General features: G+C 43.4%; 1 protein-coding gene across 1 annotated transcript; it reads left to right on the top strand.

Moving 5' to 3' along the window:
• The first annotated feature begins 262 nt into the window (after positions 1-262).
• On the top strand, positions 263-23859 carry TMED8 (transmembrane p24 trafficking protein family member 8). Its single transcript, XM_008138789.3, has 6 exons — positions 263-410; positions 14012-14093; positions 18700-18829; positions 20955-21081; positions 21296-21601; positions 22796-23859. The coding sequence occupies exons 1-6, from the start codon at positions 293-295 to the stop codon at positions 23011-23013; spliced, it is 981 nt and encodes a 326-aa protein (XP_008137011.2). The 5' UTR covers positions 263-292; the 3' UTR covers positions 23014-23859.
• Positions 23860-24840: the final 981 nt, after the last annotated feature.

Here is a 24840-nt window from a genome sequence, read left to right on the forward strand (position 1 = left end):
GGATACTATGATTTCCGGCCGGGTCTTCCTGAATCTTCTCCAGGTTTTGTTTGTTCTCACAGCCCTGGACTTTAAAAACCTGCCCAAAGCACGCAGTAATCCTCCCCGCGTCCGCGTTGCCAGCCCCCGCTGGCCAGAGCTCCCACGGCCGCTCGGGGCGGGCGTGCTGCCCCTTCCGGCCTCGGGCTCCGCTCGGCTCTTCCCGGCGCGTCGCGACCGCGGGCGCCCTGCCTTCGGCTCTTTCCGGAGCCACTCGTGGCGGGCGGCGGAGGCGCTGGCGGCGCGGCTGCAGATGTCGGACTCGCAGGCGGCTGAGGGGCCGGGCTTATGGGGCGCCGCAGCGGGTCGAGAGCCGGCGGGCGGCTTCGGGGACGTCCCGGGAGCGGAGGGGAGCCAAGCGGCCGCCTCAGGTACGCAAGGCCGGGGCGCCGGCGGGTGGGCGCCGCCCGGCCGCAGGGCCCGCACCTCGGCTCCGGGCTCGGCCGCGCTCTGCCCCGCCTGGGCAGCCCCTTCGCTCGCGGAGCCCCAGCCTTAGCTTCTGTTGGGGCCACGCTTTTTGGGGCCGCGACCACCGACCCCGCCACCCTCTCCCCGGGCGGTGGTCTGCGCTCGAGGTTATTTTCTACTCCTGTTTTGAAAGGTCTTGGTTCCTGCCCCGCTTCCTTTCTCCGATCAGCCCGGGTGGTACTGACGGGGCTGCTCCGCCCGGCACCTCTCCAGCTTCTGCACACCCGCCCAGCACTCCTTGGCCGCCGACCCCAGCCCCGCGGGCCTCGCTGTGCCCCGCCCTGGCTCCCCACCCGATCCCACCGCTGTCCTGGACCCCACCTTTCCACGCGCCTCTCTGCCCCCATCCGGGTAGGCAGCCTCGTCTTCCGTGCAGAATCTCACTTGGCTCTAGCCTCCCTGCCCGAGGGGCACCCCCGCCTTACCTCCATCCTCCGTCTCTAGTGGGAAAGTTGAAAGGAGAATTGGAATCCGTTAGCTCTGGTATGGGTTGGGCGTCGGGGGTCTTTGGAATGAACGTAGTGACCAGGAAATAGGGGCTGAAACAGGAACTTTGGCGACCTCCCTCATTCTCCAGGACCCTCATCATCTTGTTCGGGGGACCTGTCTCTATTGCTACCCACGCGTGTGCATTACTTGGGAGTCCAAAGGCAGAACGGTCCATCTATCACATTTTTACCTGTCGGGCCTGTATGATCACCACACAGTTCACAGCTAAAAGGATGCTCTTTTGAAATACAAAAGGATAGGGAGAGAGAACTGGTCTCACTCAGTAGCAAGTAGACGTGAACTTTCCGGGGCTGAAATGAAAACAGACCCCTTAGTCTGGCGGTAGAGGTGGTGCCACTTTGCCTGGGCCGGAATCTGACTTTCCAAGTTGCTAATGAAGTGTGACCTTGAGTAAGTCACTTCTCTGTGTCTCCGTTTCCTCCTCTGTACATGGTGGGTACCTGCCTCATAAGATGGCTGAGTCACATGAGCTACCATGCAGGAGGCACTTGCTGCCTAGCCCAGGGCACAACACTTGTGTTTCCATTACTAGGAGAATTAGATCTGTTTTTGCTCATCTAAACTCCATGGGCTGTCTGAAGTGTTCCTGTCTGCGTGTGTCCCAGCATGGTGACTGTTCCTGTCGTTCACTTCTATCCCCAGTACCTCCCATCTCCTGAAGCTGCTTTGGTCAAACACACACATATCTCTGAATCACCTAGCTCTCCCCCATGACTTTATGTTCTGTTCTCTCGCTTTTAAACATGTAACAGTTTTTGTTTCGTTTTTCCTTCTTATGAACGCCATGCCTTGTAGTAAATTCAAAACTGATGGCATGTATTTAACTTGATAGCAACAGAAATATGAAGCACCATTTCTAAAAGATGAAGCAAAAAAAACACCCAGGAAGTCTCATAAACATCTGCCCTTTGCGTGTGTAAACATTTATAAAATAAGGATTTTTTTTTTTTTGCTTCCCCTTTACATCCTTGTGTGGTTATGGCAGACACACCCAAGCATTTAAAATAGAAAGGTCTTGGCTGCCAGAGTGGCTCAGTTGGTTGAGCATGGTCCTGTGCACCGAAGGGTTCAATCCCCGGTCAGGGCGCATACTTGGGTTGTGGTTGGATCCCTGGTCGGGGCATGTGTGAAGGGCAACTGATCGATTTTGATGTTCTTTTCTCTCCCTCTCTCTAAGCAGGTGAGGATTAAACAAATTAAATAAAATAAATAAAATAAACTAGGAAGGTCTTAAGAATAGTTCAGGGGCCCTGGCCAGGTAGCTCAGTTGGTTCGAGTGTCCTTCTGATTTACCAAGGTTCGATCTCCTATCAGGGCACATACAAGAAGCAACTAATTCTCTCTCTCTCTCTCTCTCTCTCTCTCTCTCTCTCTCTCTCTCTCTCTCTCTCTTCCAGTCTCCTTTCCTCTCTCTCTCTCTCTCTCTTTAAAAAAAGAAATAAGAATTGTTCAAGATATATTGGAGGATAATGGGTTTGTTTTTGAATGCCATCCTCCTATACCCCCAATTGGTTCCTGCATTCACTTTTTCCTCCCAGGACACTGACAGAAATACTTAGGGTTACTTTCTCCCTCTTGCCCTCAAAAAGCAGGGTGAGTGTTGATTTCTTTTTATTTCATGTAGGGACTTGGTAATGTATCCTAGAGCAGTATTTTCCCCTTGGGGTATGATTTGTTGCTAATAAAATAATAGTAATGATAGATTATATTGCTTGCTTTGTGCCAGAATGTGGAAAAAGACTTATATTATCTGACTTCCTATCAGCAATCATTTTCTCTGAGAGATGAATTTATTGTGCCCAAGTTACCTGTGGAGTTTTTACTGACCATATGAAATTGCCACCTTGTTATGATGAAGCTTACCATAGCTTATTTTAATTTTTATTGGCCAAAAATCAAGTAGTAGTACCCCAGGGCAGGTATGGTGTTTGCTCTCAAGGTGGTTTTACTTTGGTAAGATGAGAATACCTACAGGAACAAAAACCAAAAAATTCAAAGCATATAAGTGGATGTCTTTTATTACAGCTCTTGATGTACTTACCCCGCTTCCCCACCCCCAAGAAACCTGTTTGAGAGACAGACTCTATCTTGTGTATCTCCTAGAGCCCTTAATGTTGTGTCCTAGAGGTTCTGTAAATATTTGCTGAATTGTCTCAACCCAGATTTGGAGGAGCATCAAGTGATTAGGAGGAATTAGGGTTAAGATGATCCAAGAACGTTCTTTGGGTGAAAGCAGTGGTTCTCAATCAGGAGTGATTTTGCCTCCCCCAGGGGACTTTTTAGTGTCACAGCTCTAGGCTGGCAGGAGGAGGAGGGCTGTTGCTCACATCTACTGGGGTAGAGGCCAGAGATGCTGGCACACGTTTTCTGATGCACAGGACCGCCCCAAAGCACGGTTATCTGGCTCCAAATATCGGTAGTGTTACTATTGAGAAACCTTGAGTTAGAGTTAAGCTGGGTTTGCAAAGCAGTGTGGAAATTATGCATTTGGCTTGGCTCAGAGATGCATAGGCTAGGGATAACTCAATAAACTGCTTCAAATGAGGAATTTGATTGGACCCTTCTGCCACCTTCCTTTGGAAAATGATCCAATGAGTAATAGAGACCTATGAAGGGTCTTGGATTCCATTCTTGGTCAAGGGCACATGCCTGGGGTGCAGGTTCGATCCTCGGCCCTGGTCTAGGTGCACGTGGGAGGCAATTGATGGATGTGTCTCTCTGAAATTGATCTCTCTCTCTCACTTTCTTGTCCCCTCTCCCCATCCTCCCTCCCTTCCACTCTCTCTAAAGAAATCAATAGAGCCCTAACCGGTTTGGCTCAGTGGATAGAGCGTCGGCCTGCGGACTGGAAGGTCCCAGGTTCGATTCCGGTCAAGGGCATATACATTGGTTGCGGGCACATCCCCAGTGGGGGGTGTTCAGGAGGCAGCTGGTCGATGTTTCTCTCTCATCGACGTTTCTAGCTCTCTATCCCTCTCCCTTCCTCCCTGTAAAAATCAATAAAATACATTAAAAAAAAAAAAAAGAAATCAATGGAGCCCTAACCGGTTTGGCTCAGTGGATAGAGCATCGGCCTGCGGACTCAAGGGTCCCAGGTTCGATTCTGGTCAAGGGCATGTACCTTGGTTGCGGGCACATACCCAGTAGCTGGTGTACAGGAGGCAGCTGATCGATGTTTCTCTCTCATCGATGTTTTTAACTCTCTATCCCTCTCCCTTCCTCTCTTTAAAAAAATCAATAAAATATATTTTAAAAAAAAGAAATCAATGGAAAAAATATCCTTGGATGAGGATTAACAACAACAAAAAAGAGGTTGGACATTTCAGTTTTTATTGAATTAAGGGTTTTGATTTTTTCATGTACATTCCTTCAAAAGCAGGAATTGTAATCAGAATAATAACTTGTTTTTAAAAAATATTCTCTGCAGAGAATACCTTTTGAAGGTCTTCATGTTTGTTAGCTAAAGTTTTTGTGATAAAGAAGGAAAAGTGTTTATGTTCTTCTGATCTAAGCTCTCCAGTGGTCATAGTGTTCTTATTGTCTATGAACTGTAATTTTCTTTTAAAAGTCTTATTTGGGGCACCTGGGTCCTTCATTCCCCAAGAGGAGAAATATATCACTCTTTATGAGTAAAACTCTCTGAGGCATACATGTTGTATCACTTAGAGCAGGCTTTTTTTTCTCCTCCCCCTCCTCCTCCTCCTCTTCCTACTCTTCCTCCCCCTCCCTCTCCCCCTTCTCCTGCTCCTCCTCTTCCTCCTCCCCCTCTTCCTCCCCCTCCTCCTCCCCCTCTTCTTTCCCCTCCCCCTCCCCCTCCTCCTCCCCCTTCTCCTCCTTTTTTAACATTACAGAGCTTTGGGAAAAATAAAGAGCAAAGTCTGTTATGACCCTAGAATCAACAGTAGACTTGGTTTGGTGTATATGACCTGAGAACTATCAATGCATTTAGACATTAAGGACTAGAACAGGTAAACTTGTTCATGGTTCAGTGCAATAAATCTTTCTTGTATAGAACTCTATGCCAAAGAGCCCTCTCTTACCGTTTTATGTCAAAATGCCCTACAAATTTGTCTGCCTGTGGGTTATTTTTTTTTTTCTTACAGCGGTTGTGTTTTTATGGTGTTGAGCTAGCCAATTAGTCCTGTCATAAATCAGTCCATAATTAACAACCTAAGGTATATAATCTGACCACTCAGGAGCATGTCCCACCCATAAGGGCTGAAGAGAAATTGGATTACATGGTCTCTGGATTTGGTTGGAATATAAACTTAGCTAATTTGTGTTTGAGCCTCTCAAGCCTGTAACCACATAACCTGCTTTTGGTTGCTCTGCTTGTAAATGTAAAAGCCCAGGCTAATTATCTCTTTGCAGCCAGCCTGTTTAGTGAAAGGGAAGTCCTATGAGACCTGTTCTAAAGAACTCTGACCTGATACTCAAATACTTTAGAAAACCTACTTTTTGGTTCTCTTTGCAGAGAAAGTATAAGTACAAAGCAAATTTAAATCTGTAGCATGACCAGAATGCCTGAAACCATACTCTGGTAACATGGAAAGAAAACTCATATTTTAAAAAATAGAAAAGAAATCATTTTAAGGAAGATTCTTTTTTCCCCTTTCTCCTGTGGCCATCAGTTATAAAATGAGTTATTCTTGAGCTTCCATTTGCCCTTCTTGGTTCACTGTTTTTAAGACCTTGGCCGTTCAGATAGCACAATCATGATTTCTGCCACATTAGAGAATACGTTCCAATATTGTTTTTTCTTTAAATAGACATTTAACATTTTGTTTTATTCTAAATAATATCTGTGATTACCAGTTTTTCCTAATACATAGTGAAATAAATACATACCCTTTATAATAAAATAAAAACATTTTCCCACATACCATCTAAAATTTCAAAACTTGTCCTGGTTTCTCTGGTCTCTTCTAGGAATACTTACAGACTGGTCTATATTTGGTTGACATATTAAAAGCTAAACTATAGAAAAATTGGCTTTTGCTTCTTTATAGTAGGTCTAAATTTCACTAAATAAATTGCTTTTTCTTTAAAACAAGACTCCATCTTCCACACTTTATACTTCTGGAAATAAACTTATGTATTTCTTTTTGTTGTTAATCTTCACCTGAGGATATTTTTTCTATTGATTTTTAGAGAGTGGAAGGGAAGGGGAGAAACAGAGAGAGAAACATCGATATCACTTGGTTGCCTCCTGCACATACCCCAACTGGGCCAGGGATTGAGCCTGCAACTGAGGTACGTGCCCTGAACCGGAATCGAACCATAACCCTTCAGTCCCTGTGCCAACACTCTAACTACTGAGCAATCAGCTAGGGCAGCTTATGTATTTCTTTCTCCTTTTCTTACTTCCTGCCTCTTTGAATCTAATTACAAGTTGTTCTATCAGCAGTTCTTACATAATTTAGCATATATCTTTAACCTTAAAAATTAAAAAGCAATATCTTTTCACTTTTTTCAGGCATACATCAAGCTGTTAAGATGCTATAAGCAATGGCTCTTAACATATGAAAAATGCTCAACCTAACTAACGATAAGGAAAATAAATCATAACTACAATGGGTATAGTTTGATATCTCGCTATATTGGTAAATATGTGTAGAAACAAGCACTTTCATGCATTGCTGATGGAAATGTAAATTGGTACAAATGCAATGAGGATAATTTATCAATATCTATCAAAATTATAATATATGCCCTCATCAATACATTCCTTCCAGGAATTTATCCTATAGATTTATTCATGTGCCTGTTTAATGACACAGGTACAAGGTTATTATAGTATTATTTGTAATGGTAAAAGATTAGAAAGAACATAAATGTCCATCAATAGAAAACTGGTTAAATAAATTATGGAATATACAATGAATAAAATATTAATCAGCTGTAGAAAAGAATGAGGAAGCTTTTCATATATAGTTGTGGAGAGATCTAAGATGTAAGTGGAAAAAACAAAGGCATAGTAGTATGTCTAGTATTTTCATTTTTTTGTGTAAAAAAGAATATATATGTGTATGTATATGCATAAAATATCTCTGGAAGACTACACAATAACATTTGTTGCCTTTGAAGGTGGAGACTGAGATAGGAGAAAGTTTTCACTGTAAATGTTTACCTTTTTGAATTTTGAATAATATAAATATATTACCAACTCAGAAAAAATACAAATGTATTACAAGCTTTTTACTATGTTTATATTGTAAGAGCCATTCTGTACATCTCTATTGCCTCTCTGGTCATCAGGAATTGACCTTTTACAGGCCTTTTTCTCTCAGATGAATTTTTTATGAAATACAGGTTGTAAGTCTCCTTAGGGAATAATTTTTTGTTATTTTTAAAATCCACTAGTATCTTCCAGTATTTTTGTGCTAATTTTGTTTCTGTCTAAACATTCAACCTTACTGAAGTCTTCATTATGATCTAAGCGACATGATAAGTCAAAGGGAGATAGAACAATTACTTAGATAAGCTCATACTGTTAGCCAATGACAGAAAGAAGGAAGACTTAAAATTTCTATTTGTTTCCATTTTATTTGCTAAGGTACCTTTAAACTGAAAAAGGTAAAGAGACCATGTAAATTTCTGTTCTGAGTAATGGCAGGCTAGGTGGTTGAGATTAGTTCTCCCATTGGAGACAATTAGGAAATAATTGTCAAAATATAAACATCTGCTTGAAGATACTGGAGAGCCATCACATAATGAAAAATTACCAGGCTATGAGAGTCTATTGTGGTGCTCCTTTCTCCTCTGAGGGCATATGCTGGATTCCTGAGGGGAGGTTGAATGGCAATGCTGTAAAAGTGCCTCTCTGGACTAAAGCAACAGGGATTAATGTTCAGGACCAGACAAGGAGGGGAAACCCTGGAGAATCCCCTTTCCTTTGGGTTAGGACCATGAAAGGCCATGTTCTAGCATTAAGGGCAGATTAGAAGTAGGCTATTACAGGGACTATAGCTCAGCTCAGATACATCTAAGTTCATGTAATTGGACTAAGGTGACTCCAGGATACTTGTGCTCCTAAGTACATGGAAGAAGCAAGGCAAATCTCTGAAGGATCGTTGTAGGCTTTCAATTATTTCTTTTTCTTTCTTTTTTTTAAAAATATATTTTATTGATTTTTTACAGAGAGAAAGGGAAAGGGATAGAGAGTTAGAAACATCAATGATAGAGAAACATTGATCAGCTGCCTCCTGCACACCTCCTACTGGGGATGTGCCCGCAACCAAGGTACATGCCCTTGACCGGAATCGAACCTGGGACCCTTCAGTCCACAGGCCGACGCTCTATCCACTAAGCCAAACCGGTTAGGGCGGCTTCCAATTATTTCTATAAATAGTTTTGCAAGGACAATTTCTGCCACATATCAAAATGACTAAGTGCGTGAGTAGAGATATGTGAACAACAGACAGTAAAAGTGGATTAATACAGGTACCAGATTTTGGAGTTACTACATACAGACTTAAAAGTAATTATATTTATTATTAGAGGCCTGATGCACGAAATTCGTGCAAGAGTAGGCCTTCCTTCCCCCACCTGCTGGCACTGGCTTCCCTCTGGCACCCAGGACCTGGGCTTCCTTCGCAGCCCTGGCTTCTTCAGGAAGGAAGTCTGGTCTAATTAGCATATTATGCTTTTATTATTATAGATGTTCAAGGAGAGAAAAGTTTGAGAAAGGTCAGAACAACATATCCAGAAGGAAATATATGAAATCATAGAGAATTTAGGAAAGAGATAAGAGTCATAGAGGATGTGAAAAGGTCTAATATTTGTATAATTGGAATCCTAGAAGGTGAAGACTCAGAGCAAGAATGGATAGAAGCAATGTTAGGTGAGAATAGCTGTGAATTTTCCAAAACTAATGCAATCTACAGATTCAAGAAGCTCTATGTACCTCAAGTGGTATCAGTACAATGAAATCTACAGTAGGTATTCATTAAGTAAAACTGCTATAAAACCAAAGCAAAGAGAAAATATTAAAACTAGCCAGAGAAAAATTTCAGTTTACCTTTAAAAGAATAGTGATTAGGCTGAAAACTTGATTTCTGTACAGAGCAGTGAGAGCTAGATTATCTTTAAAATAGTGAAAGAAAAACTATTGGTATAGAACTTTTTTCCCCCTGGGAAAGTGAAAAGTCTTCAAGAATGAAGATGAGCCCTAACCGGTTTGGCTCAGTGGATAGAGCATCATCCTGCGGACTGAAGGGTCCCAGGTTCGATTCTGGTCAAGGACATGTACGTGGGTTGCAGGCACATCCCCAGTAGAAGTGTACAGGAGGCAGCTGATCGATGTTTCTCTCTCATCGATGTTTCTAATTCTCTATCCCCTCTCCCTTCCTCTCTGTAAAAAAATCAATAAAATATATTAAAAAAAAAAAAAAAAGAATGAAGATGAGCCTGGCTGGCATGGCTCAGTGGTGGTTGAGTGTAGACCTATGAACCAGGAGGTCACATTTCAATTCCAAGCCAGGGCATACATCCAGATTGTGGGCTCAATCCCCAGTATGGGGCATGCAGGAGGCAGCTGATCGATGATTCTCTCTCATTATTGATGTTTCTATCTCTCCCTCTCTGAAAGCAATAAAAACATTAAAAAAAAAAAAAGAAGATGAAATAAAGATATTTTCAGACTATCAAGTACAGGCTTTATCATCTTCATACCTGCACCAGAGGAATAACTAACTCTTCCAGGCAGCATCAAAATTATACTAGATGAGAGGAAAATTGCAGTTTAATCTCACTCATTAACATAGATGCAAAAAGTCATGAATAAAATATTAACTTTGAATCCAGCATTATATAGGTCCCAGTTCGGTTTTTCCAGGAATGAAAAGTTATTTTAACATTTTTTAAAGTCTGTAAATCACCATTTTAATACATTAGAGCCGTGGTCAGCAAACTGCGGCTCGCGAGCCATATGCGGCTCTTTGGCCCCTTGAGTGTGGCTCTTCCACAAAATACCATGGCCTGGGTGAGTCTATTTTGAAGAAGTGGTGTTAGAAGTTTAAGTTTAAAAAATTTGGCTCTCAAAAGAAATTTCAATTGTTGTACTGTTGATATTTGGCTCTGTTGACTAATGAGTTTGCTGACCACTGCACTAGAGTATAAAAATTATCAGTTTAATAGATGCAGAAAAAAGTGTGTGATAAAATTCAACCTCTGTTTATGATTCAAAACTATATCAAACTAGGGATAAAAGGAAACTTCATTACTGGATTAAGCGTATCTACAAATAACCTACAAGCAACATAAAACTTAATGGTGAAATTTGAGAGTTTTCTTCTTAAGACTGTGTATAAGACAGGGTAACCATTCTCACCACTTACTATTTATTATTTTACTGGATATTCCAGCTAGTACAGTCAGGCAAGAAAAATAAAATATATGAGGATTCGAAAGAAATCCTGTTAAATCTGTTGTTTGCAGATGATGACTATGTACATGAAGAATCTGAAAGAACCTACAGATAAGTTACTAGAATTAATGTTTGGCAGATTGCTAGATACAGAGCCAGTATGCAAAATTCCATTGCATTTATATATACCAGCAACAAAGTAAATAAAATGTTATTTACCACAGAGTAAAAATAGGAATAAATCTCACAAGTTGTATTCAAAGCCTTTCTACAGAAGATTATAATATACTAGAGGCCCGGTGCACAAAATTTGTGCACGGGGGCTGGGGGGGGGGGCGGTGTGTGTGTGTGTGTCCCTCAGCCCAGCCTGAACCCTCTCCAATCTGGGACCCCTGGAGGGATGTTTGACTGCCCGTTTAGGCCCGATCCCACTGGACATTGCAGTCAGATATCCCTCTCACAATCCAGGACTGCTGGCTCCCAACTGCTCGCCTGCCTGCCTGCCTGATTGCCCCTAACCACTTCTGCCTGCCAGCCTGATCACCCCTAACCACTCGCCTGCCAGCCTGATCGATGCCTAACTGCCCTCTTGCCCCTAACTGCCCTCTCCTGCTGGCCCGATTGCCCCTAACTTCCCTCTCTTGCCAACCTGGTCACCCATAACTGCCCTCCCCTGCCATCCTGGTCACCCCCAACTGCCCTCCTCTGCAGGCCTGATTGCCCCCAACTGCCCTCCCCTGCAGGCCTGGGTCCCCCACAACTGCCCTCCTCTGCCGGCCCCGTTACCCCTAACTGCCCTCCCCTGCAGGCCTGATCGCCCACAACTGCCCTCCCCTACCGGCCATCTTGTGTCCACATGGGGGCAGCCATCTTTGACCACATGTGGGTGGCCATCGTGTGTGTTGGTGTGATAGTCAATTTGCGTATTAGTCTTTTATTAGATCGGATTAGAGGCCCGGTGCATGGATTTGTGCATCAGTAGGGTCCCTCGGCCTGCCCTGTGCCCTCTCGAAATCTTTGGGAGTTTATCTGGCTGGGGAGGGAACATGGGAGGGCTCCAGGGCATGTCTGGCCCATCTCGCCCAGTCCCCATCGGCCAGTCCCCAGTCCCCAGCAGCAAGCTAACCTACGGGTCAGAGTGCCTGCTCCCTGGTGTTCAGTGTGCATCATAGCAATTGGTGGAACGGATGAACAAACGGTCTCATGAACGGTTGGACACTTAGCATATTATGCTTTTATTATATGTGATTAATGAGAGATAATAAAGAATATCTAAATGGATGGAAGGATATAACATATTCTTAGATTGAAATACTCAATATTATAAAGATGTCAATTCTCCCCAACTTCATAGGTAAAATTTAATCCCAATAAAAATCCCAGCAGGATTTTGGCCTTTTTGAAATTTGACAAGCTGGTCCTAAAATATATGTAGAAGTGAAGGCCACAAATAGTAAAGACACTAGTAAGAACAAGATGGAAAGATTTGCTCTATCAGGTATCAAGACTCATTTTGGCCCTAACCGGTTTGCCTCAGTGGATGGAGTATCAGCCTGCAGACCGAAGGGTCCCAGGTTCGATTCCGGTCAAGGACATGTACCTTGGTTGCAGGCACATTCCCAGTAGGGGGTGTGCAGGAGGCAGCTGATCAATGTTTCTCTCTCATAGATGTTTCTAACTCTCTATCCCTTTCCCTTCCTCTCTGAAAAAAAATCAATAAAATATATTTTTAGAAAAGAAATATTCACTCTTATATTAAAAAGAAGACTTATTTTGAAGCTTTACACAACAGTGTCATAGGCCCTAGGAATAGGATAAAGCTTTCATTTGCAACGAAGATTGTACTGTAGAGTAGTGGGGGAAGGATGGTGAATGTTGCTGGGGCAATTGGATATCCTAAGAGAAAAGAGAAGGAAAGAAAAAGAAAAAATCTAGTTGGACTGCAGATCAAAATGTGAAAGGTGCTAATGTGGTTCAGTGGCTTAGCGTTGAGCTATGAACCAGGAGGTCATGGTTCGATTTCTGGTCAGGGCACACTCCTGGGTTGCGGGCTCAATCCCCAGTAGGGGGTGTGTTGCAGGAGGCAGCCGATCAATGATTCTCTCTCATCATTGATGTTTCTATCTCCTCTCCCTCTCCCTCTTTCTGAAGTCAATAAAAACATATTTAAAAAAAATGTGAAAGGCAATACAATAAGCTCCTAAATATAGATAATAGAGGATACTATTCTTTTTTGGTTGTTAATCTGAGGAGACTTCTTTCCATTGATTTTTAGAGAGAGTGAAGGGAGAAAAGGAGGGAGGAAGGGGAGAGAGAGAGAGAGAGAGAGAGGAGAACATCAGTTGGTTGCCTCCCCCATGATTCCCGACTGGGGCAGAATGAACCTGCAACTGAGGTGAGGTACATGCCCTGGACTGGGAACCCAACCCGAGGCCCTTTGGTGCATGGGCCCCCATCCAGGAGCCCACCAAGAGTCACCTCATTAAAACAGAAGACACTGTGATCACCCAGCCTAGGGATTTAGGAACTCAGTGTCAGCAACCTGGATTAAAGACCAAATATTAGAACAAAAGATGTTCCCAGCTTTTATCACTTAGGAAATTATAAGGGCTTTAGGAATTCTGTGCCAGGAACCAGGGGCAGAGACTAATATATATTTTCTATTACCTTACAAGAGGAAAATTGCATGGCATAAGCGCTAAGGTTTTTCTTTCTATGAGAGTGTGAAAAGAAAAATAGGTCTTATTTACATACAAAAAATGAGACTAGATTAAAATTGGATCATAAATATGTGCTTGTCATTTGCACTTTTATGTTGTTCCCCGAACTCTGAAACTTTCAGGGTTTGAGGTTTGCTTTAGTAAGTTGAATTTTGAATTGAGACGTGAACTTTAGGCTTCAGTCTTAGCCAGAAGAGGTTAAACCAAGGGTTATTTAATATCTGAGTGCTCAAGGAAAGGCTAAATGAATAAAACACAAAACCAAGTAGCACCTAATGGTTATGAGCATGACTGCCTGGCTTTGAATCTTGTCTCTATGCCTTATTTTCCTTACCTGCAAAATGGCAATGATCATACCAGCCATAGGCTTGTTGTTAGCTTGGGACCATAGCCTTCATTATGCACCTCACTATATTCCGTGTAGATGTCTAACAGTATTCAATAAGTTATTGGTGAATGAGCGAGTTAGTAAATGAATGAAATTACAAAAATCTTTTACCTGATCTTGGATACCGTGATCTGAGCTTATTGAATATAGAGGTGACATTGTATACTTTGGCACTGAATTACAGTTCATTTAATCCTACATCTTACTCTGCACTATATTTCCTGCCTAATTATATCTGCTTTCTGAGATATAATGGTTCTTGAATTAGAATTAATTCTGTGGGTACTTATTTTGGAAAAAGACTTATTTTTTTTATAAATGGGTTATGACTACCTGAAAATACTTGGATGTGATGATTGAATAATTTACGTACTGGGCCTCCCAGAGTATAAAGTTTATGCCCAGAATATTTTTGGAAAGGGAAAGTTGTTTGAAACTGCCAGATTTTAAAAAAGATACAAGATAATTATGGTTGTGTTCCCTCTTAGATATTGAATTTTTCTTTCCATGATTTTCTAGAGAATGAAGATCTAGAAAACACCAAGGTCACCTCTCCAGTGGCTTCTGCCTCTGATCCAGAGCCCCATTCCTCACCCTACAGGTAGGGACAACAACTGCTTTGGATAAAATGCTCCTAGAGATTTTCTCTTCTGAGATAAGGAATTGATGAAAGAAGTGGGCAGTGACATCAAGGGGAAAGACAAGTGAATGGTTTTGCCATTAATTAATCAACCCTTAAGTGTATTTAGGGCAATGCCAGATCTATTTCAAGTTATAAAATGTTCTTTTACTTTCAGAAAATAAAACTGTAGTGAACAGTAGTGTCTTTATTTATGTTCTCCTGAAGACTATGTTCAAATGTGAAAACATTTGAAATGGATTCTAGGTGGACTTTGAAGAAAATGTATGTTGGATTTTTATTCATAACATGCACACACATACACATACACTATTGGAGGCAGTGTTTTATTATGTAAATTTCAGATTCAACCATTATGATCACCTTCAAGTCATCATTCTTAATTTCCCTCTCTGTCCATCTCATCCCCCCACCATCAGTGATATTAGAGTATATAGCAGCAAGTTGTACCGAGCCCTAGAATGAGTGGACACACGAAACATTAATGGGATAATTAATGAAAAACTGTATCTTGGAGAACACTTTGCTAGTGGATATCACAGTCCCACTGATCAGGGAATAGCACAATGTTGTCAAGCAGAATGGGATGATGCTCAACCAATTGAGCCACACCAGCTGGGCAAAAATCTGTGACTTCTTGAATAGAAGTTCTTTCTTCTCACCTTTGTATATGAAATAAAACTCTTTCCCCCCAGAATTTAGATGATGAAAGATAATGATTAATATAGTTGCTGATAATAATATAAGCCACACTTCACTGAATCTTTTTCTGTAATAATGATAAAATTGCCACTTTTTATTGAATATTTATATTTGCTCAATACTATTCCAGGTGTTAAAATGTGTGGTCTCATTTAATCCTCATAGCAACTCTCATTAAATAAGTATACCTATTGTTTATTTTCAGATGAGGAAAATCAAACAGTGAATTCAGTAACTTGCTCCAATTTACCTAGCTTTAGTTTTGTTTGATTCTAAAGCTTAGTCTCATAAATACAGATAGAAGGGTTTTGAGTTCTATGCTTAGAACTACTAGATTACTGTATATAACACTCCTTTTAGAGGATCCAGCCTCCTCAGGCTTTATTTGAGATAATTCATGTTCTCATCAAATCCCCTGAGGAGAACTTTCTTCCTGCCACCACCCTTTTTCTGTTGAGTTGAAGGACCTTTGGGGGATGGGTTTTGGCACAGAACTGATTTTTCCTCCTAAGAATAAATACATTTTTTTTGAGTGAGGAATATAGAACATTCTAAGAAAAAAGAAATAAAGTTTTGTCTCTAAAATCTAGTGTGTGAAGAAAACAGAACCCAGCAGTCACGATATGTAGTGCCTGGAGTTGAGTGTTTGTGTTTTGTATGTACTGGGAACGGAAATGGCAGAGCGCTCTATCTTTTCTAGTGAGGCTGGCCCCTCCCTTGGGGATGGCCTGCCTGTTCCGGGTCAGCACAGCCGGAGGCTTACAGTGGGAGTGTTTTCTTTATGTGGTTTATCATTGGCATCAAGTGATTTGCAATTCATCTTTCCCAAAATACCCTTCACTGATTCTTCAGAGCATAGAACGCCAACGTGAATATTAAATTCATGTGGCTGTTGCATGTCCTGTGTAAAATATATATTTTTAAATAAACAGCACCATATTTGTGCAAAGTAGGATGCACAAAGGCAAAGACACTAAATTTTAGATGCCACATACCAGAAGGGCAGGCTAGTGGTCAGATTAACTGTTGTATTCTCACATTCCAAATATTCCTCCTTTGTTCCCAAACAAAAATTAACATTCACTTATTTATTCAATAAATAATGAATGGTTGGTTGCTGTTTATTCATTCAACAGATATTTATTGAGAGCCTGCCATGTACCTGGCACTGTTCTAGGCACTGAAGATGCCACAAATGAACAAGCAGTCCAAGTCCCTGGTCTCATGGAGCTTATATTTTAGTGAGGGAGGCAGACAGAAAGCAAGTATACCATAGAATTAAGAAACTATTTCATGGAATCTAAGTTGCCATCAACTGTAAGATGAACTGCTACTTTATGTACCAGCAAGAAAGAAAAAAATGCCCGATAGTGAGTCTAATAAGAGACCCTCCCCGCCCACCCCCCCACCCCTGCTCCCCCATGGAGCTCTGGCTCAACAAAAGCCTGCACCTTCCTTGAAAAGATAAATGAGGAGAAAATCCCCTACACAGCAAAGGGCAACAGGGAAACGTGAAAGTCTCAGCCTTAGCACTGATGAGGGCAGGGCAAAATACGTCCCCTGAATGTATGAGCCACAAGTTTAGTCACCAGTTTGTTTCCTAAATTCACTCTGCTCGTCTGGTCTAAGCAAACCCTTAAACAGAACCTCAAGGCAACTCCGACTCCATTGGTAGTGCTCCCGGGCTCCCACGCCCTGGCAGAGCAGATGCACATACATCTTCTGTGGAGGGACTCGTGCCAGCCCAGGCCCCAGGCAATTTGAAGACATCACCAATTTTTAGGACAGCCCATATTTCAGTTGTGTTAAAATCTGAAAACAAATATGCATCTTGCAATCAACAAAATATGGTACATAATATGTCAGGCAGTAATGAGTGCAGCGAGAAAAAGTGAAGTGGCGGGGAGGGCAAAGAGTGATGGGCCAGGGAGGGGAGAGCCAGGGAAGAAGCCAGAAGGTAACTAGGGGGAGGGGATTCTAGGCAGATGTGACAACAGGTGAAAAACCCTCAAGTGGGAGAGTGCTTGAACTCTTTGAGGATTCTCAAGACATTTGGAGGCCCTTGTGACTGGAGTGGATTGAGCAAGGCGAGATCAGGTCATTCTAGGAGAGATAGGGTCAGAGTGCAAAGGGCCTTAGGGTTCCCTGTGACAGGCTTGGGTGCAGACCCTGTGCAAACAGAGGGAGTAAGACCAGTCCTTGTTATCAAGCTCACCTAATAGTGTCAAGAAATAAGAAATGCACTGTAATTTCTGGGTTTAAGAGGATAAAATAGATTCACAACATAGATCAATTTACAATTTACACAGGATTACCCAAGTAAATCATAAAAATTAATATTACCCATAAAAATCAACAGTATCCCATAGCTAATTTTCATAGTAACTACCTCTTGTTTGTTCTGAGGCAGGTTGGACTGACTAGGATATTTCAAAAGATGGCTCTGTTTTATCTAAAGAAGAGATAGTTTATAAGCTAGGAGTGGATTTTCTTGTTTGCATTGAAAGGAAGAAAAAAAATGAAGAAAAAAGAAACGAAACTGACAAGTTCCAAAATAAGCCCTCTCTTTCCCATGTGGTTAAAAGTACTGTTTCCCAGTTATTTACTCAGAGGAAATGATGCCCGAAAGCAGCAGTCCTCAAACCTTTACGCCCCAAAGAATTTTTATTTATGTGGGTTGTATCTATCAATGTTTACTATATTAGAAATTAAAACTGAAAAATTAAAAACATTGTTATTGATTCATTTAAAAAAAAACAATAACAAACTCATTACATGTTAATATAAATAACATGTTTTTAATGAAAAACAACTATTTTCCAAAGCAAAAATAATTTAGTGGGAAGAGAGATGCGGCAAGTCTCTGTAATGTCTGCCATAACAAAAGACAGTTGGATTCTCAAATCTGCTTCTGCATTCATTCTGTGGCAATATCACATGTAGCCTCTGGGAAACTCCACTGTCTACTCTTAAGAAGACGAAAAAAGACAAATCATATTTTAGGATTTTTATGAAGAAGTTTTGATTTCACAGATTCCCATGAAAGAGTCTTAAGGACCCAGGGGTCCCGGAAGACACTTTGATAACTGCTCCTCTGAAGAATCCATGCCTCCTCTTGTTCGAAACCGATCATTCCCAAGAGACCTGGATGTGCTGCAGCCCTGGTGCTTCACGCACTTTCTAGTCTCTCTGGAAACCAGGGAAGATGGATGCGAGCATAATTATTTTCTTGCTTCTTTAAAATAACTATTCAACTAGATATAGTTCAAGCCATCAGGATAATAGATTAAAAAGAAAAGTAAGTGATTGATTACCTATTCTTATTACCCGTGAGTTGGGTGCAATATGGATATCTGTGACAGGGTTGCATAAGGTAGGCTGTGTGATGGAAATGCTGAAACCCTGCTCCTGGGATAACTGTGGACAGGGATTGCCTTGTTAATCAGTGTGCACTTTCTTTGTCTTGATGATCAATCAATTTCTTTGCTTTTAACCAGTGACTTTATGTGTACTGGGATTCTATCTCTGGTTGAAATTGTGTGTGGAACAAATGGCAGGGGTCCCAAAGAGAGGAATAAAACCAGACCTGCAGTCCATCTCCAATGCCTGAGCTATGTATTTACTATGGTTCCTGGAGCCTGGGATGTGGCTTTGTCCGTCTGTGGGCCCTCATGTACTGTCACCACTTTATTGTGGCCTTGTTCAGCCCTGGGCAGTGGTCAGCTAAATTGACAGGAGACCTGAATGCCAGAAGAAAGCAGGGGGTGTGGGTGTGTCCTTTGAAGAGTGTTTTATTGCTGAATTTCTCCAGGCCTAGTGTGCCTTTTAAAAGAGTCTTGAATGACATGTTGTCTTCCTCTGAGAGGCCGCAGATGGTACCTCCAGTGAGCGAGGATGCCGTGGAAGATCTTCGGAAAGCAGCCAGTGCCTTGGAGGCTAAGGCCTTGGTGGAACAGAAATTGCGGCCTGCAGACCAGGGCCAGGTCCTCAACAAGGTAGGAAGCACATTCTCACTCTCTCTTTCAAAAGGAGTTTATGGCACCAGAATCTAGGTACATATGGATGGGCTGGGAATTAGAAAGCACTGTGAGGGTGGCTCCCAGAATTCTCTTTGCTCTTTTGGGGCATCTCATTTTTAATTATTTGGCGATTGATCATGTGTATCTTCCACAGGGCCCATCAGTGTACCAGTAGGCACCTATTTAAAAAATGAAGCGTTAGAATCAATGTTTACATGTTGTCTAGAATCTCCTCAATGTGAGGAGCCTAAACCATTGGACTGCATCTTAGTCTCGCTTGTCTTGTGGTGGATCTACTCAGGATTTATGGGAAAGATTCTATAGAAATGGCATTGATAGCAGTGGTGTTCTGCCACAGAATAATGGGTTGTTTATATTATTACTAACATCTGTATATATAAAAGGCTAAGTGACCATCCGACCGTCCGACTTTCTGACCGGTAGCTATGATGGGCACTGACCACCAGGGGGCAGATGCTCAACGCAGGAGCTGCCGAGCTGTGGTGACTTGGCAGCAGCGGTTCTTGGGTGATGCACCCCGGAACCAGAGAGGAGGGAGCCTGATTCTGGGATGCGTCACCTGAGAACCGCCCTCTCTCAATCTGAGACCCCTTGGGGAATGCCAGAGAGCTGGTTTCGGCCCGATCACCACAGGCCAGGCTGAGGGACCCCACCTGCTGGAGGGACCCCACTCACTGCACAGATGCCCTTCGAGCTGTGGCGCTGCCCTTCGAGCCACGGCACTGCCCCAGGTGCGGCCAGCCAGGGAGGGACCGTGGGAGGTTGGCTGCAGGGCGTGTCCGGCCCATCTCGCCCAATCTCGCCCCATGGGCCACCTTCTAATTAATTTCCTTTCAATGTGCATGAATCTGTGCACCAGGGCACTAGTGTATATTATAATAACAAATGGTATTAGTGTCAATAAAGACAATGGCAAACATTATAATTACATTTATATAATGCATTAGACTTTATAAAGCATTTTATCCACAATGCTTCATTTATTCCTGAGAACAATCCTGTGAGACAGGTACCATATATCTCCACTTTACAGATGAGGAAACTGAGGCTAAGAGCTATTAGTGACTTTACTAAGACTATGTACCTAATCAGTTACAAGCTAAATCCTTTGTTTAGCCTTCTGGAAAAGGAAGGACTCATTTAAGCAAGTTAGCCACAGTCTGATTCACTTCATTTAGTAATGGAGTTAAGAACTGAAAGACTTATTCTCCAGAAATGGGTAGTATGAGAATATAGTTTGGGAGGTTACAAAATTTATTTATTTATTTCTTGCAAATATATTTCTGGTCTCTTAACTGGACTGCTATCTCACTGATGTGTTCTCCCATGTTGGCAGTAGGTACTGGTACACCACTACTTGTGTTACCTGCCAATTGCTTGGAGAAGGAGTAGGAAATTAGGGCATAATAGCATGAAACAGAGGAACCCTAATCTGAGTGATTTGAAGTGAGACCAGTCGGGAGAGATTGCAGGCTCCTGCCATGGGTTGTCGAGGGCTTTTGAGTATCAAGTGAACATTTGCACTCTTCCATGTAGGTTAGATGTCTGATAGCAAATACACTGTGTAAATGCAAATCCTGGGCTGGTCTAAGGGGAAATTATAATTATTTATAGAACACTGATACTGGATGAGACAACCAATAGGATAAGACATACAGACAGAGACAAAAAAATGGATTCTCTCTGCAATGCTTTAGTGAATTGATTGACAATGACCTGGCAGAGTGGGAATTGAGCTGTCATGAGTGACGCCGTAGGGAGATACTGTGCAGGCCAAGCTGAGACCGAGGCATGGCTCAGAGAAGCTGCTGATGCACAAGTTAGGAGCAAGCTCTGAGGATGTTTGTGGGCAAGGATTCTATAAAGTGTCTTGAGTAGGTAAGTTACAAAGGGTAGGAGAGAGCACATCTTTAAATTAGGGCACACTTTGGTGGCATTAAAATAATTAGAATTTATTAGCAACCTGTAGCTGGAAGAAAGAGAAGGAATGTTGACTAGCACCTTAAGCTCAGAGTTGGGAGAGTGGAGGTAATTGGAATCTGCCACTCTAACATGTCCTCTAACCGGAATTGTTGTGCAGATGGCCAAGTATCAAGCTCCACAGAGGTCTGGGGACATTGTTATGATCCAGTCTGAGCACACGGGAGCTATAGATATTCTTTCGGCTGACTTGGAATCTGCAGATCTTCTGGGGGACCACAGGAAAGGTAAGACCTTTGGGAGGTGGTTTCTCTGTTTCCAGCGGGTACTTAAAAGAAAGGCAGGCAGACAGATGGAAGGAAAGAGAAAGTGACTTGTCAAAGGAAGTAGAAAAAGCCAGTGGAAAGAATGCCTTTGACTATGACAACTTCCATAATCAAAATGCCAGGCGTGGCAGCATTTCCTCTTGGTTCCTCTGTAGTAAGCTGCCTGTCCTTTCAGTCTCCCCACCGCTGATGGCTCCTCCCTGCATCTGGACCTTTGCCAAGATGAAGGAATTCAAAAGCAAGCTGGGCAAGGAGAAGAACAGCTGCCTGGTGGTGAAGCGGGGTGAGGTGGTGACCATCCGGGTTCCTACCCATCCAGAGGGGAAGCGTGTCTGCTGGGAGTTTGCCACCGATGACTATGACATTGGCTTTGGAGTTTATTTCGACTGGACCCCTGTAACCAGCACTGACATAACGGTGCAGGTCAGTGATTCGAGTGAGGATGAGGATGAAGACGAGGAAGAGGAGGAGGGGCTTGAAGGTAAATGTAACTTGAACCTAGTTGGCAGTTTCCTTTCCAGGCTCAGCCTAATATCTAGTGACCACTCCCTGTGTTGCGCCAGTCCTCCTCTTCCTCAGAATGCGGGCGAGGAATCCCTCTCAGCATCCCCTGCTAAGTTGAGTGACGCAGGCCAAAGTCAGACCCTCAAAGAGCTTTCGGGTGGGATTGGATAGATGCCTTAGTGGAAAGCGTCTTTTCCTTTTAATCAGTACCTGCTGTTTTCCCAACATCTCCTTGGGGACAGGGATGGGACAGGGGCAGGGAAACAGGTGGGTCAATGCTATTGTGCATAGAGACAGTGTTATTCAGATCACACATAAACCTGAGATTATTTTTCATTTATCGCTTAGTTTTATGATATTTGTATTTATTCTTGGCCTGGAACCAAACTGAGTGATTATACTTTGCTAAATGTACCCATATTCCCCACCCCCCCGCCCTAACAGATGATCACAGCTGGCTGACTACTGTTTACTTTTTTATTTTACGCCTGGAGCAGTTTTAAAAGTAGTCTCTGTGCTCCATCCTAGTTGTTACTTGCAATACCTTCTCAGGATGGTCCTAGGGCACTGTGGCGGGTGGGGGCTATAATAAAAACGTAAGCATTAGTTTTACTCTGTCATTTTCCTGTATCATCTTAAAATCATTTCCTTAACTTGCTTCTTTTGAACAAGCAAGTCTGCAGGAAATCTTAAGTTATTTAGGGAAGAGGAGAACCTCATATCTTATTTGCTGCTCTTTAGGAGACCAGCTGGAAGGTCTAGGTCACTCTGTGCAGCGTGTTTGTCTGCATTTCCTACCCCCATTAGCTAGTTCGTTCCCTTGTTGAGTGAAGGATGTGAGAATCATCCCTGCTAAATACCTTCTCTCCCTTGTTAATGTCCGGACACTGCTGGAGCTAGCTAGGCTCCATAAGGCTAAATCCTCGCTTCTCAGTGGAGGCGTTATTGGCATTTGGGGTGGGATGCTTGTTTGTGAGGCAGGTGCTATCCTTATGTTTAGCACTCCTGGACCCTTGGGTCACCCAGTTATTTCCACATTCCTGTAGGAGGGCAAGAGCATCCCCCCTGGTGAAAGCCACTAGTTCACCGGGTCCATTCTCTTACCTTCAGGTAGGACTTATGTGTGTTCCCTGAACTCATGTCCAGACACTCTGCCGTTTTGCTCATGCAGACCCTGTCCCAGCTGGAGATGTGGAGAGAGGCTCCAGGAGCTCCCTGCGGGGTCGCTACGGGGAGGTCATGCCTGTGTACCGGCGGGACAGCCACCGAGACGTGCAGGCTGGCAGCCACGACTACCCCGGGGAGGGCATCTACCTGCTCAAGTTTGACAACTCCTACTCCCTGCTTCGCAACAAGACTCTCTACTTCCACGTCTACTACACTAGCTGAAGGCCCGGGGGACCGGGCAGGTGGTGTTTGCTGGCTGAGCAGGCTGCCAGCTGGTGCCTCTTATTTCCGACAGGCGAGAGCTCGAAGTTGAGCATGAGGCTCCTGACCCTCATGCCCTGCCTGGCATGCCTGACCGTTGACCCCACGTAGCTTTGCCCGCTCCTCGGCTTCTGCAGGTGGTGGTGTAGTGCCCCTGTTCTGTGGTCCATGACTCACACTCTTCTTGCTTCAGACTCCAGCAGAATCCCTCTATGAAGGTGCCCACCAGGCAAAAGCCTAAAAGCAAGTTGGGTGTTGCCTTCTAAAAATAGGTATTTGGTACAGGATTGCTGCTCACTCCTCTCCCAGAGCCTTTACTGCAGATGCGTTTGGTGGTACCCACTCTCTTTTTGCAAGTGCTGAGAGAGGGAAAGCACATTGTCCATGAAGGAGCCCAGTTCCCTGGCTAGAGAAGGCTCTGTCCAGCCGCTCACCACTGCCATATTCCTGCCTGCCGGTTCTTCATGGTCGCTAGCACAGGCTGGGAGCCCTCAAGGCCTGTGAGGGGCGTTACTAGTCCTGAGGGCTCGCCTCTGCCTCTTTGCCTCCTCTTTTCCCTTCCCTACACCTGTGTGTTCACCATCACAGCAAGAACTTCTGTGCAATCCAAAGGGATGGTCACTGTAACTTTTCTGGGAAGAAAAGCTGCCTCCATCACTTCCTGTTTCAGGAGGCAGTGGCCCTTACCAAGGGCACCCGTGGTTGAAGGGCAAAGGGTGCCAATTAGGTACTGGATTAATGCCAGAGCCCACATCTTTGAAAGGCAAGTGTTACTAATGTTTGTTTGTTTGTTTTTTGTATAATCGAAGAAGGGGTATTAGAAAGAAAGTTTAAAAAAAAAAATAACACCATCCAGATTCTCACCACTTTTTTCTTTCTTTGGAGTAGGAATGTTATTTGAAAACTTTGCTTTGGAACCAATCAGACTTCCAAAGTTTCTGTGTTTAGATGTCTTGCATTGAGGGCTTAAAGCTTTTGATGTTCAGAGTCTCTTAGGAAAGGTGGTAATGAGCTTCACTGTTGCTGCTGATGGGATGTGTTCTTCACCAGGCCAGACCTTGCGTTTCCCTGGTGACGGCCTCTCCCACACTGACCCTGCTGCAGCCAGAGGTCACCACAGCGGGAGGGTGGCAGGGCCTCGGGCAGAGAAGGGACCACTGTGGTTGTCGGTACCTCCTTGGTTCTTATTCCTTGTGTCAAGTCTGTTACTGCCTTAGAATTTTGAAGAAGAATTAGATTTATTTATTACTTTATTTATTTATTTTTAGCACATTTCATTTTGTCTTTGAAACAGTTTCCATCTGTTTCTTAGAAGACTGCCATCTGCTCTGAGCCATTGAGGCCGCCTCCTCTATGGAGTTGATGATGATTTTAGGAGAAGCTGGAAAGTGATGAGTGCCCATTCCTGCAGGCCAGTCCTGTGATGCTTTGGGAGGAATCTGCCTCCTTCTGAGCTGGATGACCTACCCCAGCATCCCCTCTAAGGAAGTCTAGGTTGTGAGGAAACCTGCCCATTTGCCCCGGGTTGAGTACAGAGGACCTGACTAGCCAATCAGAGATGTCCTGTGATTCCCGGATGTCAAAGTCTTTTCCTGCTCTGAGGAGTCACTTTCTTTAAGATGATTTCTCTGGCTCATTCCTTCCTGGTGTGGGTGCTTCGCACCAGGCCTCCCCTCCCTATTGGAGCAGGAAACGGAAGACCAGGGCTCCTCACAATAGGTGTGTAGTAGCACCGGCTACTACATGAACAAGGAGCAGTCCAGCCTGCACCTTCTGTTCCCCTGGGAG

This window comes from Eptesicus fuscus, chromosome 5, assembly GCF_027574615.1.
Source record: "Eptesicus fuscus isolate TK198812 chromosome 5, DD_ASM_mEF_20220401, whole genome shotgun sequence".
Lineage (NCBI taxonomy): Eukaryota > Metazoa > Chordata > Mammalia > Chiroptera > Vespertilionidae > Eptesicus > Eptesicus fuscus.

What these genes read in the sequence shown, in the direction of transcription:
- TMED8 (XM_008138789.3), top strand. Translation starts at nt 293, where the DNA reads ATGTCGGACTCGCAGGCGGCTGAGGGGCCGGGCTTATGGGGCGCCGCA. An exon ending in CCCCATTCCTCACCCTACAG is followed by an intron (nt 14,094 to 18,699) that starts GTAGGGACAACA and finishes TTCCTCTGAGAG; the next exon opens with GCCGCAGATGGTACCTCCAG. An exon ending in AGGGCCAGGTCCTCAACAAG is followed by an intron (nt 18,830 to 20,954) that starts GTAGGAAGCACA and finishes ATTGTTGTGCAG; the next exon opens with ATGGCCAAGTATCAAGCTCC.